General features: G+C 35.0%; 1 protein-coding gene across 2 annotated transcripts in view; it reads right to left on the bottom strand.

The window, feature by feature from the left end:
- EIF5B (eukaryotic translation initiation factor 5B) overlaps window positions 1-17,309 on the bottom strand; it is a 141,295-nt gene that overhangs the window by 30,349 nt on the left and 93,637 nt on the right. The window contains exons 7-10 of one of the 2 annotated variants that reach the window (XM_077133869.1): window positions 15,420-15,518; window positions 12,124-12,213; window positions 10,237-10,311; window positions 6,871-7,151 (exon numbers count right to left, since the gene is read on the bottom strand). In XM_077133869.1, the coding sequence (XP_076989984.1) occupies window positions 6,871-7,151; window positions 10,237-10,311; window positions 12,124-12,213; window positions 15,420-15,518 (545 nt within the window). The remainder of the gene's footprint in view (window positions 1-6,870; window positions 7,152-10,236; window positions 10,312-12,123; window positions 12,214-15,419; window positions 15,519-17,309) is intronic. The other variant, XM_077133870.1, reaches the window with a different exon arrangement.

The raw sequence follows: 17,309 nt of genomic DNA, 5'->3' as shown, positions 1-17,309 counted from the left end.
GACCCTTATCCATGACCAAGATTCTGATTCAGGAAGTCTGGGAGGAAGTTCATCAAATTCTAAAACACATCAAGATTTTAGAACCATGCAGTTAAATTAGGATCCTTCTATAAAACAGAATATAAAATAGAACTTTTAAAAATAAAAGTTAAATGTGCTAAGGGACTTCTTGAATGACAGAATGAGGGGTTTGGCAAATCCTTTCTTCAAAAAACAATGATAAACGTGGATGCAAAATAGTGAAAAAAAAAAAAAAAACAACCATAGAAAGATCATGGGAACTGGCCAAAAGCAAATAAACTGAAAAACATTTATTTGAAGAAAGTTTACTGATCCTTGGTAAAAGCAATGAATGTCTGTGGAATTTTAAACTGGGACTATATATCACCTTCGACCCACTCCTACAGCTCACTAAGCAGGCCTGGGTTAGTGAGACTGCGGAGGTTATACATTGGGCACTGGCAAAATCAACAGTGATCTCATCACACAAAGGAAAGGCTCATGGCAAAGACTAAGCTCTCAATCCTGTTGGGGCAAGCAATAACCTGGAAGATCAGCCACAAATTTAATAGGGAGACTCTCCAAGGATTCCACTTGTCTCCGGTGGGCTGGAAGGCTGTATTGATGTGAAAGGCTGTGGAAACAAGAAAGAAAGGACCAGAGAGGTCCTTCTTGAGCCACCCATTCCTGACTTAACAGGGGGCCTTGCAAATGCATACTAAAGCAGACTAGTAAACTGACCTAAATTTGAATTTATTCCTTAAGCCACACTCAAAAGGTAGAAGTCTTACTGCCCAAGGTCTTTAACCACAACTGACCAAATCATTGGCTAACTAGACAAGTTGACCCACATGGAATCCCTAGAAAGCCAGGTTTGAAAATAAAAACAAGACTTAAAAAATAAAAAAATTTTTGTAAAGAAACATCAGCAGTTGTTATACTACAGGAGAAACGGATTCCACCAAATTTGTCCATAGGATTCACCAAGCAAACAAATATACTTACTACCACCACTCTTGTGGGGACCAGCAGAAATTAAACTTGCTACAACGTATCATCTGAAATGTCCATTTGTCAACAAAAAAATTTTAATGAAAAGAAACAGGAAAATAAGACCTATAACTGGAAAAGGTCTTATTTTAGACCTTTTCTAGAGAAACTGTCCATGAGGGGTCCAGATATTGAACCTTCCAAACATTTGAAAGCAGCTACTATAAATATGTTCAAAGAGTTTAAATAAACCATGTCAAATTAAAGAAAAAAGGAAAATGTGATAACGATGATTATGACTCATCAAATAGTGCATATCAACAAAAAGAAACAAATCATTTTTTAAAAATACACGTGGAAATGTTGGAGTTTAAAAGTTAAATAAATTCAACTCACTAGAGAGGTTCAACAGCTCATCTGAGCTGGCAAAACAAAGAATTAAGAGGACCTGAAGACAGATTAATAGAGATTATCAATCTGATCAATGGAAAGAAAATAATTTTTTTAAAAAAAAGAATACAGCCTCAGAAACCTGTAGGACACAATCAAGTGCACCAATGTTCATTAATTAGAGACCTGAAAGAAGGAAGACTGAAAAAGAGGTAGAAAAAAAATATCTGGAGAAATAAAGGCCAAAAGAAATCCATACCTAGAGCTATCACAGACTGCTGAAAGCCAAATCAAAAACAAAAGCTTCATAGCAACAAGACAAAGATCATCTGTCATGAACAATGGAACCCCAGTAAGATTAAACTGACTTCTGATCAGAAACAACAGACAAGGGGACAACGGGATAGCATATTTAAAGTGCTGAATGAAAAAAACTGTTAACCAAAAATTTTGTATGCAGCAAAATTATCCTTAAAAACTGAAGGCAAAATAAACAAATTCCCAGATTTAACAGTGACTAAAGAATTCACCATTAGCAGATCAGCATTGTAAGAACTACCACAGGAAGTTTTTCAGGCTGAAAGTGACACCATATAGTAATCTGAACCCACATTAAGGAAAAAGAGGACCGATATGAATAATTATATAGATAAATATAAAAGTAGAAATGTATATTTTCAACTGTCTTCTCTTGATTTAAAGGACTTCATAAAACAATAATTCTATTGTTGAAATTCTATTGTATGATCGATCCATTTATATGAAATTCCAGGAGTCAAACTTAACAGAAGCAGAAAATAGATCAGTGGTTGCCTAGGGTGAGGGTGGGAATGGTGATTAACTATAAACCAGCAAAGGAAACTTTTTAGGGTGATGGTACTATTCTAAAGACGGATTATGGTGATGGTTGTTCAACTCAGTAAATTGGACTCTACAGTTAACACCTGGTATGTAAATTATACCTCAGTTATTTATTAAGAAGTTTTGATTACCAACAAAAAAGAGAAACTGAATGGTAGGATAAACCTTGAAAATATCAAGTTGAGTAAAAAGCCAGACTCAAAATGACAAATACTATATATATTCTCATTGATATGAATTAATTAAAATAAGCAAATTCATAGAGTCAGAAACTAGAATAAAGGTTATCTGAAGCTGGACTGGGGATAGGGAATAGGGAGTTAAAGCTTAATTGGTAAAAACTTTCTGTTTGGGACAATGGAAAATAGTTTTGGTAATAAATGGTGATGGTGGTAGCAAGACACTATGAATGTAATTAGTAACACTGAATAATACATTTGAATGTGACTAAAAGGGAAAATTTTAGGTTATATATATATGTCACCAGAATAAAAACTTAAAAGAAAACAGGTCTGTTTGTAAATAATTGTGGTAAATACTACAAAGCATGAACCCTAATATAAACTATGTATTGTAATTAACAGAAAAATTAGAGTAATATTCTCATCTGTTGTAGCAAAGGAACTACACTAATGCAAAGTATTAATAGGAAAAACTGTGCATGTGAGAAGCATTATACGGGAACTCAGTATCTTCTGCATGATCTTTCTGTAAACATAAAGCTTCTCTAACAACAAAAAAATTACGGGAACCTATAATATATAAAGATATAATCAAAATAAAAGACAGGGTGGTGTGACAGTGGCTCAGTGGCATAATTCTCCCCTGCCATGCCAGAGACCCGGGTTCGATTTCCAGTGCCTGCCTATGCAAAAAAAAAAAAAAACACTTAAAAGATAACACAATGGCAGGCAGGCGGTGGAAATGAACCTATATGGTAGTAAAGAATATACCATATATTAACATGATAAAGAAAAAAAATCATCTTTACAAACATGTAAAATCATTCAATACCCATTCATGAAAAAAATTATCAAACAATTTAGAAATAGAAGGGAACTTCCTCAAAGTGATAAAAAGGTATCCATAAAAAACCTACAGCTAATGTTTAAAGTCTGAATGCTTTCCTCAAAATATTGGATATCCACTCTATTCAACTCAAGGCAATAAGGCAAGAAAAGAAACAAGACAAAGACTAGAAAGGAAGTAATAAAATTTTCTTTTTTCATAGTTGATATGATCCTTTTTGTAAAATATCCTTTAAAAAAACCCACAAACACCTATTTTTAGCACATTTGCAGGATATGTCATTTTATAGAAACCAGCATTTCTTGAACTAGCAATGAATGATAAAACAAAATTGAGAAAATTTTATCAAAAAAATAAAATACTAAGTAATACATTTTTTAAAAATTGCAAAGCTTATATCTTGGAAACTACAAAACACTGATGAGAGAAATTAACCAATACCCAAATAAAACACAGAGAAAGAGCTTAGATCATTCTCATGCATTAGAAGAGTCAATATCATCGAAATGTCAAATCTCTCCAAAACTGATCTATAGATTCAACACAGTCCCTATCAAAATCCCAGCAAAAACTGAAAAGCTCACACTAAAATTCATATGGAAAAGCAAGCAACCAAAAATAGAAAAACATTTATCTTGAAAAGATAAATTTGGAAGACTTACCAATTTCAAAGCTTACTGTAAAACTATAGTAATCAAGATAGTGTGGTGCTGTGATATTCAGGAGAATAATATGTACCGATTATCATGAAACTGTGTTATATCAACGTTGCATGTTATAATTTCAACAATAAACACTAATATATGAAATTAAAGAAACAAGTATTTTCTAAGCCAACAGAGAAAAAACACACAATAAAAGCATATCAAAAAAAATAAGCAACAACCAATGGAAATGAATTGAGAACTCATAAGTCAACTCGCACATTCATGATCAGCTGACTTGACAAGCAGATAAAGATCACTCAAAACAGAAAAGAAAACTCTCTTCAACAAATGGTGCTGGGCAAAAACAGAACATCGCAAACAAATGAAGGTGGACCCTGACCTCACACCATATACAAAAATCAACTCAAACTGTATCAAAGACCTAAATATAAAAACCAAAACTATAAAACTCCCAGAAAAAAAGTATAGGGAAGCATTTTTAGGACCTTGTATTAGACAATGGTTTCTTAGACATTACACCAAAAGCATGAGCAACAAAAGAAAAAAATACATAAATGGGACCTCATCAAAATTAGTTTTGCCATGACAGTACAGGATGATTTACAGAATGGGAGAAAATATTTGGAACTCCCATATCCAATAACGGTTTAATACTCAAAATATATAAAGAAATTCTACAGCTTAACAAAGGACAAACAACCTAGTTAAAAACTGGGCAAAAAAACCTGAATAGACATTTCTCCATAGAAGAAAACGATCAAAACGCACATGACAAAATTCTCAATATCATTAGCCATTAGGGATTTGCAAATCAAAAAATCACAAGGTACCATTTCAAAACTACCAGAACGGCCACTATTAAAAAAAGAGAAAACAAATGTTGGAGAGCATGTGAAGAAATAAGAATAGTCATTCACTGCTGGTGGGAATGTAAAATGGGACATCAATTATGGAAAACATTTTTGCAGTCCCTCAGAAAGTCAAAGGTAGAATTACCATATGACCTGGCAATCCCACTTCTAGGTATATATCTAAAAGAACTGAAAGCTGGGACTCAGATATTTGCATACTGATGTCCATAGTGGTATTATTCACAATTGCCAAAGGATGGAAGTAAGCCAAGTATCCACCGGTACATGAACAGATAAACAAAATGTATAAATACATACAATGAATATTACCCAGTGTAAAGAGGAATGAAGTTGTGATGCATGTGATAACATGAATGAACCTTGAAGACACCACATTGACTGAAATAACCCAGACATAATGGGGCAAATATTGTATGGTATCAGTGATTTAAATAATGACAATAAACAAATCTCTAGAGTCAGAAACTAGAATATAGTTCGCTAGGGGCCGGGGCGGGGCAGGGAAGGGGGTGTTAATACTTAATTGGTACAGCATTCCTGTTCAGGGTGATGGAATAGTTTTGGTAGTGTAGAGTTGTAATGGGACACGACTTTGTGAACATGACTAGCAGTACTGAACTATGTATTCGGATGTGGTTGAAAGGAAATTTGGGGTTTTGTGCATGTTACTAGAATGAAAAAATTCTTAAAACCATGGGACTATACAACACAAACAGTGAACACTAATGTAAGCTATGGATATGGTTAATGGTATAATTATATGATATTGTTTCATCAATTGTAATAGGGTGAAGGGGAAAACTGGCAGGGTATGAGAGCTCTATACCTTCTGCATCAACTTACTCTAAACAGGCAACTTCTCTAATTTAAAAACGTACATAAAAAACAAGAAGTCCACAGCATGTTGTTATCTTAAAAAAAAAACATGTATCTATAAAATTTATTACCTAAATTATTTTTAAACATTTTAAAAACTTTAATCTCATTGACAGAACTATTAACAAACCTGGGGGAGGGTGAGGGGTGGGATGATGGGATAATCTTTATTTTCTTCTGTATATATGTTATTGTTTGTTTTAAAATCACCAAACAGTACAGGTATTTCACTAGTCTCTTGAACATGGGTACAAAGCAAGGAAACTGGTTTGAGAAGATGCTTTGGGAAGAAGTCGTTATACCTGGGAGAAGGGAGGAGAATGCTACTGAAATCAAGAGAGCACACGGCAAGGACATCCTACAATGAAGACCCCCACAACAAAGAATTTTCTGATCTAAAATGTCAATAGTGCCAGGGTAAATAAATCCTAATTTAGAACTATCAACCTTTTTAGTGCTTTGGTAATTCACTATATTTATCCCTATTTGGACCTTAGAGATGGAAAAAGTAAACAATAATATAGGGTTTAAAACAAAAAAACTGAAAAAATTGCATTAATACATGAAAAGATGAAGAAAAAAAGAAAGTTAAAATAGTTTTTAGCTTTAAAATAGTTTAGCATCCTCAAGCAAGCTAAAATACTTTCAACAGATTATTTAAGCTAAATTGAGGGAACTAAAGAAAACCTTCTCTGGAAGTCTACTGAATTAAGCAGGAAAAATAGAGACAGCCCATTAATTAAATGGTCTTTACTAAATAAAAGCCTCTTCAATCCGCCAAATTAAAAAAATTAAAGTGATCAGTTGCCTCATACTGACTAATGTAAATATGCAAGGAAAACTCATAATTGACATTTATAATTAAAGGGCATTTGCTCAGACTACCCCTGCATATCTTTAAGTGAAAGCATGCAATTAAAATTTGGAAAAAAACAAAACAAAACATTGATTCACCATTCTGATTAAGGAAAGGGAGTGAAGTCCTTGAATTACAATAGTGTCAAAGACTATTATGTTTAAACATTACCAAAAACTGGAAAAAACACTGGCTGCTCTGAAAAAATACTTTTAAAAGGAGGACACAATAAAATCCTTGAGTTATAGAGTATGGTGTCTGTTGTAATGATAGAGCACAGAGAGGAAATTGGGAAGAAAGGTATAAAGAGAAAGGGAAAAATAAATACCTCAATCCTCCGTTTTGCTTTGTCATAAGCTCTTTCTTCTTTAGTTCTATCATCATCAGAGTCAGATTCAGACTCTGAGCTCATTTCTTTACTTGTCTTTTTATCTAATGTTTTTCCCATATCTTTCTCATCTGAAACTTTTTCATCTTCATCATCATCTTCACTGCCTTCACTTTCTCCTTCCTCTTCTTCTTCACTCTCTTCTTCTTCCTCTTCCTCCTCCTCTTCCTCCTCCTCCTCTTCAGGGTTTTCTTTTACTTCTATGTGCACTGTGTTCCCTTCTTTCAGGAAAACAAATAGATTTTCAAATAAATGAAAGTTAAAATGATATATGCATATCAAAAAAGAGACAGTTTAATGTAAGGGATAATAATACAGAAAGTATACTAATAAAACAGTACTACTGTCATTATATTATTAATTGTAATTAATGTTTCCCTGCATCATAATTGCCAAGTGTTTTGATACTATAGTGAAGATTGGTCATTTCACAGTGGATAAAAACATAATGCATAAATTCATACTGAAGCAGGCAGGGAAATCAAACAAAAAACGCATTACTAAGCCAGGATCCAAGGGAGAAGAGAAATCCAGTGAGGTAAGTCTAGTCCAGTGTTTAGTGCTACTATAGCCTTGGGATTATGTGCTGATTCTGGAGGAATGCTAAGCAGTGCTGAATGCTAAGCAGTGCTTTAAACAATCCCTCAGTGACAGAAACCAAATACGGGGAGTCCAAGCCTACCAAGGATTTCAGAGGCAGGAATGGGTTGGACATTGGGGAACATTCTCAATGAAGGGTGAAATCCCGAAGAGCTGAAGTTGGGGGACACCCAGGATTGGTAGATAACCTTCTGATATTCTCAATCCAGAATTCAGCATAAGATAATTTCATATTGCTACTTCCTTCAAATTCCTTGCAAAAGTAAAAATAAATCTTTTCTGGAGAAATATAACACCATCCTTGGCCTCAAACTACTTAATACAACTTAACAAGTATAATGCCCAGGACAATACATAAAAGTAAAAATCGCAGGAGATAGCAATTCACATGAGGAAAGTCAGCATATAGACACTTTGAGCAGTTCCACATTATGAAGTTATAAAACCAAATTTTAAAACAACTATGCTTATAACATTTTGGGAGCAAAAGACAAGATGCGATATTTAAGAAAAGAAACAGAAACTATAAAAAATAGTAAAATGGAAATTTTAACACTGGAAAACATAGGAGGTTAACTTAATGGAGAGTAGAAACAGCTAAGGAAAAAATTAATGAACAGGAAGACAGATCAGAAAAAACAACCCCAAATGAATCACAACGACTTAAAAGGTAAAAATACAGAAAAGAGGATAAATAGGTAGGTCTAGTAAGAAGGTCTATCCTAGGTGCAACTGGAGTACCTGAGGGAAATAATGGCTCATAACAAGGCAAAACAGATAAAAACAAACTACACATTCAAGAAGCTGTACAAGTCCAAAGGAGAATAAATAAAAAGAAATCTACTCTGGGTATTTCATGATAATAAAACTGTTGAGAATCACAGAAATAAATAAAATTTAACCTGATTACTGACTTCTCAACAAAAACAACAAAAGCCAAGACTTGGAAATAATACCTTCATATTGCTAAAATAAATAAAATCCCATCCTAGAATTCCTGACCCACTAAATATATCCTCAAGAATGATGATGAAATAAGGGCATTTTCAGAAAAGCAAAAGCAGAAATGTATTCTTCAGATAGCAGGAAAATGATCCCTCATAAAAGCGTCAGGATGCGGGAAGAAATGAAGCACAATGAAATACTAAATATGTGGGTAAAGCTAAATAAATAGTGACTGTAAAAAATAAGATTAATAAATTATTATGGGATTTAAAATATAGGTCAAATTAAAAGAAATGGATGCAATAATACATAAATTGAGAAGTGGATAGATAAAGTTCAAGTAGTTGAAGGGCCTTGTACTGTCTGGAAAGAAGGTAACATTAGATACACATTTCAATGATGTATCTTAAAAATCTTCAAAGTAAACACTAAAACAAAATGAAAATACAGAACTTCAAAATAAATGGAAGGAGGGCGGGCAACAGTGGCTCAGTGGCAGAGTTCTCATCTGCCATGCTGGAGACACAGGTTCAATTCCCTGAGCCTGCCCATGCAAAAAAAGAAAAATAAATAAATAAATAAATGGAAGAACAGAATGTAATAAAACAAAAATCAAGCAATCCTAAAGAAAGGAGAGGAAAAAGAAAGAGGCCAAACAAATAAAAAGGACTTGGTAAGATGTTAAACTTAAAACTAATATATTTTCAATAGTTTTGTGTAAATCAAAACTGATGAAGTTATATTAATATCAGATAAAGGACATGCAAAGCATTACTACAGATCATCAATGATAAGAGTCGATTCATCAGGAAAATATGATTGTACTCAACTAAAAAGATAGCCTCAAAATATATAAAGCAAAATTTAACAGAATTCCAGAAGAAATAGATCATTCTAACAGAGAAAAAATAAAATAGTGCAAATACAGAAGACTTGAACAAAATGATCAGCTAATTTGACCTAATTAGAACAATGCACCCAGCTACTGCAGAATATGTTTTTACAACCACATGTGAAACACTTAGGATAATTAACATATGCTGAATTATAAAACATCAATATATTTAAAAAGATTGATGTACATTCTCTGAACCCAGTGAAACAACAAACAGATATTTAAGAAATCTCCACTTGTGGAAATTTAAGAAATATACTTTTAAATAAACCATTGGTACAGTTCAGATATCAAAATGGAAACAAAATATCAACATACCAGAATTTATAGAATCTGGCTGAGTCCATGATTAAAGAAAAAATTATAGCTTTATATATATATATATATATAAATGGCTGAAAAAATCAGGGAGCCAAGCATGCATCTCAAGAAATTAGGGGAAAAAAACAGCAAATTAAACCCAAAGAGAGGAGAGATTTAAGCAATAAAGGAAAGGAAGAACTGACAAAGAAAAACACAAGATTCATAGGGACTAGGAATGATACTACTTATTGTATTGTATATATACAATATACTTATTGTATATGCATTACATTTTTAGGTCAAGAGACTTTTGTAGACTAACTTTAATAACCCAACTTTTCTCAAAACATCATCACTATGAAACAATGGATTCTAACTATCTTCCAAATATGACAAGCCAGTGAGGACTGAATAATCATGGTAAAAGAGGGAGCAAGACTGGTCCCTGTCTGCAGGAATGTTCAGAGGGCCAAATTTCATAATCAGGAATTTGACTACCCATGTAAATATATAAATCTCAAATAACCACTGGATTTGTCAATATGTGTTTATAAGCTATTCACCTTTTTCTCTATCCTCATCACTGGCCATAGCTTCCCAATCATCCAATCCAGCATCCTCAGTTTCTTCTTCCTCTTCTGTAAATAAAATTTTTCAATAAAGACAGAAATTACCAAGAAATATGAGGCTTTTAGAAAAGAAAATTACACTGACATAAAAAGAAAATGTTTTAATTCTGCAAAAAAATACATAATTTCAGTATCTTTAAAACTGTCTTTCAATGTAGCTATCATATTCCAGTTTACTATTACTAAAGGCTTCATAATTTCCTACTATTTTGATTATGGTATATTAAGCTTAACCTAGATGTCATATTTAAGGTAAATGAAATATTAGAGACCCAGACACTGAAACATTCCTAACAATCTGAAAAAGGATACAGGTACATACTCAGTTCTTACTTGAGGAAAAATGAAATTTCATATATCTCTCCTTTTTATCTTTAAACCCGTATTTATATATAAGAATTATGCTTTAACCTTTGCAGATATACCCAAATACTACAGTTGTAGGTATAAAGCTACCATAACTCCAGTTGAAATTAAGAACTAAAGGTAGTGGTTTACAACCCCCAAAATCAGCAGAAAGCCATATTTAAAATTTTTTCTAAATTTTTACCTTTTCACATTTTTATAATATTAATGATTGCATTCTCTCCTTACTAATAAGAACTCTCTTTTAAAGGAAATGTAAACAGGCAAAAAACTCTTCTCAAATAAAAGAAAAATGAGCATGGGACATGGGGTATCTATTCCCTGCAATAATTATTATTCACCAATAATTTTCGATAATTCATCCTGAAAAGGACATAAAGAAGTAAGTCTCCAAAATACCAATAGTTTTTGGTGGTACAAATATGACCTAAAACAGTAAACTGCTATTAATCACATCAATCTGAATCTCTCTAATGTTGTCATATTAATACTAAGCTGTTGTCAGCCCAGGTGAACAATCTTTATCATACTGAGAATGAGAGAAAAAAGTAAGGAAAAGAAGTATTAATGATATTATTTACCAGTGTCGGTAAAATCTTGATAACCTCCAAGGCTGTCCCTACTCCCACTCATATCTTTAAATTCTGGGGGTTGTCTTGTCTTGATTTTACCACTTAGCCCCTTGCTTTCCTAACAATTTCCAATCTCATGTATTAAAACAATGTTCACCTTAAAAAATTCAGTTTTTAATTGGACAGGGATGGAAGGTGCAACACGGGGGTTTCAGTGGTAGAATGCTGGCCTTCCATGTGGGAGACCTGGGTTCGATTCCTGGACCATGCACCACCACTCCAAAAATAGTTGGGGTGGAGGGGAGACAGACTTTCTGCATGAATTTTCAGTAAACCTATGAATGATCTAATAAAAAAAAATTTTTTTTAAAGGCCAGAGACTTTCTCTAATCCCTACACATGCGCACACACACGCACATGCGCACACACACACCCCTACAGAACAAATACACTGAATATTCTTATTGATTTAGGAAATAGAAGGTGACCTTCAAGAAGGTTTGAAAAGCAGCTAATTTTTATGCTTCTTAAAACGTTCTAATAAAATATGCTTTCAAATTTGCTTGTGAAGCATTAAAGAACTTTAGGTCTCAGTACCACCTGATTTTGACTGATACAGAAAAAAACCTGAGGAAATTCAAAACCTTCCAACCCTGCTACAAAAATTTTGTCGACATAACTCAAGAGAATAAAATTTAGTCTCACCTTCAACCTTTCTAAAAGCAGGAAATGCTAAGAAAGAACTATAATGAGAGAAGAAAAGGCTGTCCAACCAGATATTTGATTTCCCTAAACTATATAAAACAGTAACTGTGAGACAGCTCTGACACATCCAGGCCGTTTCATAGGAATTAAATAGTCAATCACAGCTAATGGTACTGGCCTGGTTCAACAGGAGGTGGTGTGTCTTCTTTTTCTGGTACTTCTTTTTCCACAACTTCTACAGCAACACTTAATTCTATGGGTTCCGACACTGAAAAAAAGGAAGAAACTAAGTTAACAATACTTTTTCAGTACATAATTTCTGTAGGATACGATAAACACTGAATAAAAAACCAGTCATACAAAAAACATTGGCAAAATCCCTTGAGGGATGGAAGAAAAAATATGCAACTATTAAACTTTACCAACAGGGAAACCCCTGATACTGTATCAACATTAGGGACACCCAAATCAATAGGCCTTGAACTTGAAGCTCTTGAACTTGAAGCTTGCTCTTATGAACCTTATGTGTATAGCCAAGAACTTGAACTTGAAGCTCTTGAACTTGAAGCTCGCTCTTATGAACCTTCTGTGTATAGCCAAGAAGCCTGGCCTACCTATATAGGTATGCCGGAGGACCTCTTTTGTTGCTCAGATGTGGCCTCACTAGCAATAAGCCAAACTCTGCAGGTGAAATCATTTCCCTCCCCTCTTTGAGGGACAAGACATCCAAGGGTGAAAGTCTCCCTGTCGGCATGGGAGATGACTCTCAGAGATGAATCTGGGCCTAGCACCATGCGATCAACAATTCCATCCTGACCAAAAGGGGGAAAAGAAGCCTAACAAATAAGGTATCAATGGCTGAGAGAGTTCAAATACAGTCAAGAGGCTACTCTAGAGATCACTCTTATGCAAGCTTTAATTAGATATTGCTACCTATCAAAACTTGCCAAACTCCAACCAAAACCATTCTTGGGGTGTGAGATGGTGGCACAATGAGAGTTCATGCCTGCCATGCTGAAGACCCGGGTTCGCTTCCCGGTGCCTGCCAGTGCAAAAAACAAAACAAAACAAAACTTCAAAACCATTTCTGCCAATCCTAAAGAACACCTAGGGTAATATATAAGATTCTACAAAGGTTCAATGCACTAGGGTAACTTTCCAGAAACCTACAACCTCCAGATGAGGCCCTGAACAAGATAAGTCCTGAAACCTACAGGGGCCAGTATCTCTAGAACATCAGCTAGACCAATCTCCTTACCTCATATTATAGACAGCACCTTACAACATGAAAAAGTTAGAATGGACATAGTCCAAATAGACCTAAAAAGTGGGAGAAAGATCAAAAATGATAGCGGAGTTATACAGAGACAGTAGGGTTTGTAAATTAGTATAATTGTTGAATCATTATATTGATATTACTATTATCCTCCAGTATCTTAAGAGCAGCTAGAAGTAAAAACCTAAAATTGTGGATTTGTAACCCACACCAAACTCTGAAATCTATTCTACAACTAATGTGGCAATGTGATTTGAAATTTATTCCTTTTTTGTATATACGCTATTTTTCACACAAAAAAGAAAAAAGCCGATTGTGATAATAAAACAAATATTTATTTCTTCTAGCCTCCAATGTTCTGGAGCAACTAGTAGGAAAAATCTGAGATGATGGTACAGAAGCCCATGACAAACTCTGGGATCTGTTCTGTAACTATTTGTTGAAGGGTGCTTTGAAAACTACTGCCTTTTTCTTTCTTTGCTTTGCATATATGTTATATTATACAATAACAATAAATTAAAAAAAACCAACAACAGTAGTACAGGCTCTCTGCTCCTACCCAATCAACGGACAGCCGCATCTTTTCGTGCAGTGCCAGCCACATCACTGAGACACGAGGGTGAAGGTTGAAATAAACAGATTTAGCCATATCGGGCACGTGGTCACCAGGACTGCTGTAAACTCCAGCAAAGTGTAAGTTGTTGCCATCAATGACTGCTTCATTTACCTCAAGCACATGGTCTACATGTTCTAGTATGATTCCACCCATGGCAAATTCAAAGGCACTGTCAAAGTGAAAACAGGGAGCTTCCCATCAATGGGAATCCCACGACTATCTTCCAGGAATTAGATCCCACCAATATCAAATGGGGTGATGCTGGTGCTGAATATGTTGTGAAGTCCACTGCTGTCTTCACAACTCTGGAGAAAGCTGGGGCTCACTTGAAGGGCTACACCAAAGAGTCATCGTTTCTGCCCCTTTATCCAATGCTCCCATGTCTGTGGTGGCATGAAACACGAGAAGCATGACAACTCCCTCAAGACTGTCAGCAAAGCTTCCAGAAACACCAAGTGCTCGGGCCCCCTAGACAAGGTCATCCGTGACAGTTCTGGCATCATGGAGGGACTCATGACTACTACCCACACCATCACTGCCACCCAGAAGACTGTGGATGGCCTCTCCAGGAAAGCATGTCATGATGGCTGTGGGGCTTCCCAGAACATCATCTCAGCACCTACCCACACTGGCAAGGCATTGGATAAGATCATCTTGGAGATGAATGGGAAGCTCATTGGCATGGCCCTCTGTGACCTCACCCCAATCATGGATCTGACCAGCCGACTGGAGAAGCAGCCAAGTACAATGACTTCAAGAAGTGGGTGAAGTAGTCATCAGAGGGCCACCTAAAGGGTATCCTGGACTACACTAAAGACCAGGTTGTCTTCTATAACTTTAACAGTGACACCCACTTTGCCAGTTTTGATGCTGGGGCTGGCATTAAGTTCAACAACCACTCTGTCAAGCTCATTTCCTGGTATAAAAATGAATTTGGCTACAGCAACAGAGTGGTGGACCTTATAGTCTACATGACCTCCAAGAAGTAAGCGCCTCTGGACTACTAGCCCCAGTGACAACATGAGAGGAAGAGAGAGGCCGTCAGCTGCTGGGAAGTCCTGGCCCCAACTCAATACCCCAACAATGAGATACGCCTATCCACCACACTTTCCATCCCAGATCCCTGAAGAAGGGGAGGGGTTGAGTCCTACATTGTCATATATCATCAATAAAGTAGACCCAGACGAAAAAAAAAAAAAGAAATACAAACCTACTTCTTTGGCAAGTGTAGAAAATATTGTCCAAGAAACAGTCTAACAGTCACAGAATGTTTTATAGGAAACTACTTTTCTGCTCAGGGAATGAAATGTAAAATCAAAGAAGGTTGAGAAGGAAGTAAAGAAAAAAGAGTTTTGCTTTTGAGAGTTAACAATAATAATTCATAGGATAAAACCTAGATTTTTCAAAGTACTTTTTTCATGAGACTGTCATATGAATCAAGTGAGAATGACGACATAATAGGAAACAATCTATAGGAAATAAGTTTTAATCTACATACATGATTTGGGAACTTCTTTTTAAAAGACAGTCTGTTTTGAAAGCTATGGGAAAAAAGTAAACAGAAGCTGTTTTATATACAAACCTTCTTTATTTTCTAGCAGCTGTGGCGGCTTTTTCTTCTTTTTATCTTCATAAATTGGCCTTTTCTTTGGCAAAGAGTCTTTTGATGGCACTTCAACACCTAAGGGATAAAAGTTGACAATTTCAGGATTATACTACTTGCACATTATCTGAGAAATATTATTTTAAAAGAAAATATTCAAATAAAATCCAAAGGATAAGATGGTAGGTATAAGAAATGCCTTTAGAGTAATGACTTTGTTAACAGACTAAACTCACCAATTAAAAGATACAGACTGGCAGAATGGATTAAGAAATATGATCTATCTATATGCTACTTGCAAGAGACTCATCTTAGACACAAAGATACAAACAGACTGAAACTGAAGAAATAGAAAAAGATATTCCATGCAAGCTGGAACCAAAAGAAAACCGGAGTAGTTACACTTAAGTATCAGACAAAACAGATTTTAAATGTAAAGAATTCATAAGAGACAAAGAAGGACACTATATACTAATTAAAAAGATAGACAATTCACCAAGAAGAAATAAAAATCATAAATGTTCATGCTCCCAATCAAGGAGCTCGAAAGTACATGAGGCAAACACTGGCAAAACCGAAGGGAGTGACAGACATTTAAAAAATAATAGTAGGAGACTTCAATACACCACTCTCCTTTATAGACAGAGAGAGCAACTGGGCAGATGATCAACAAGGAAACAGAGAAGTGAAACAATCTGACAAATGAATTAGATCTAACAGATATATAGAGAGAGATCATTACACCCCAAAATACCAGAGTACAAATTCTTCTCTAGTGCTCATGGAACATTCTGCAGGACAAATCATATGCTGAACCACAAAACAGGTTTTTATAAATTTTAAAAGCCTGACATTATTCAAAGCACCTCCTCTGATCACAATGGAATAAAGGTGAAATCAATAACCACCAAAGAACCAGAACTTTCACAAATATATGGAGATAAAATAGCATACTCCTGAAAAACCAGTAAACCAGGAAATTGCTAGAGAAATCAGTAACTATCTAGAGACGAAAGAAAATGACAATACAACATATCAGAACCTATGGGATGTGGCAAAGACAGTGCCAAGAGGTAAATCTATTGCCCTAAATGCCTATATTAAAAAAAGACAAAAATCGAGAACTGCTAACCTGGAGAACTAGAAAAAGAACAGCAAACTAACCCCAAAGCAAAAACAAGAAAAGAAATAAAGATTAAAGCAGAACTAAATGAATGGAAGAACAAAAGAATAACCGAAGGAATCAATAAAACCAAAAGTTGGTTCCTTGAGAAAAATCAATAAAATTAATGGACCCCTAGTTAGACTGACAAAGAAAAAAAGGGAGAGGATACAAATAAACAAAATCAGAAATGAGAGGGTGGTCATACCATAGACGTTGAAGAAATTTAAAACAAAATCATAAAAGGATATTATGAACAACTATGTGTCAACAAACTAGGACAACTTAGAAGAAATGGACAAATTCTTAGAAACAAACGAACAAGCTACACTGCCTCAAGAAGAAATAGAAGATCTCAACAAACCAATTACAAGTAAAGAGACTCAAACAGTCGTCAAAAATCTTCCTACAGCTATTAAACAATTAGGAAACTATAAATGTTGGATGGGATGTGGAGAAACTGGGACACTTACGCACTGCTGGTGGGAATATACAATGGTGCAGCCACTATGGAAGATGGTTTGGTGGTTCCTTAGGAAACTAAATATTGAGCTGCCCTGTGACCCAGCAATAGGCACTACTTGGTATATACCCAGAAGAGCTGAAAGCAATGACACAAAGAGACATTTGCACACGAATGTTCATAGCAGCATTATTCACAATTGCCAAAAGATGAAAACAAACCAAATGCCCATCAACAGACGAGT

This window comes from Tamandua tetradactyla, chromosome 17 (genome assembly GCF_023851605.1).
Source record: "Tamandua tetradactyla isolate mTamTet1 chromosome 17, mTamTet1.pri, whole genome shotgun sequence".
Classification (NCBI taxonomy): domain Eukaryota; kingdom Metazoa; phylum Chordata; class Mammalia; order Pilosa; family Myrmecophagidae; genus Tamandua; species Tamandua tetradactyla.
This window is presented reverse-complemented; position numbering and strand designations above follow the sequence as displayed.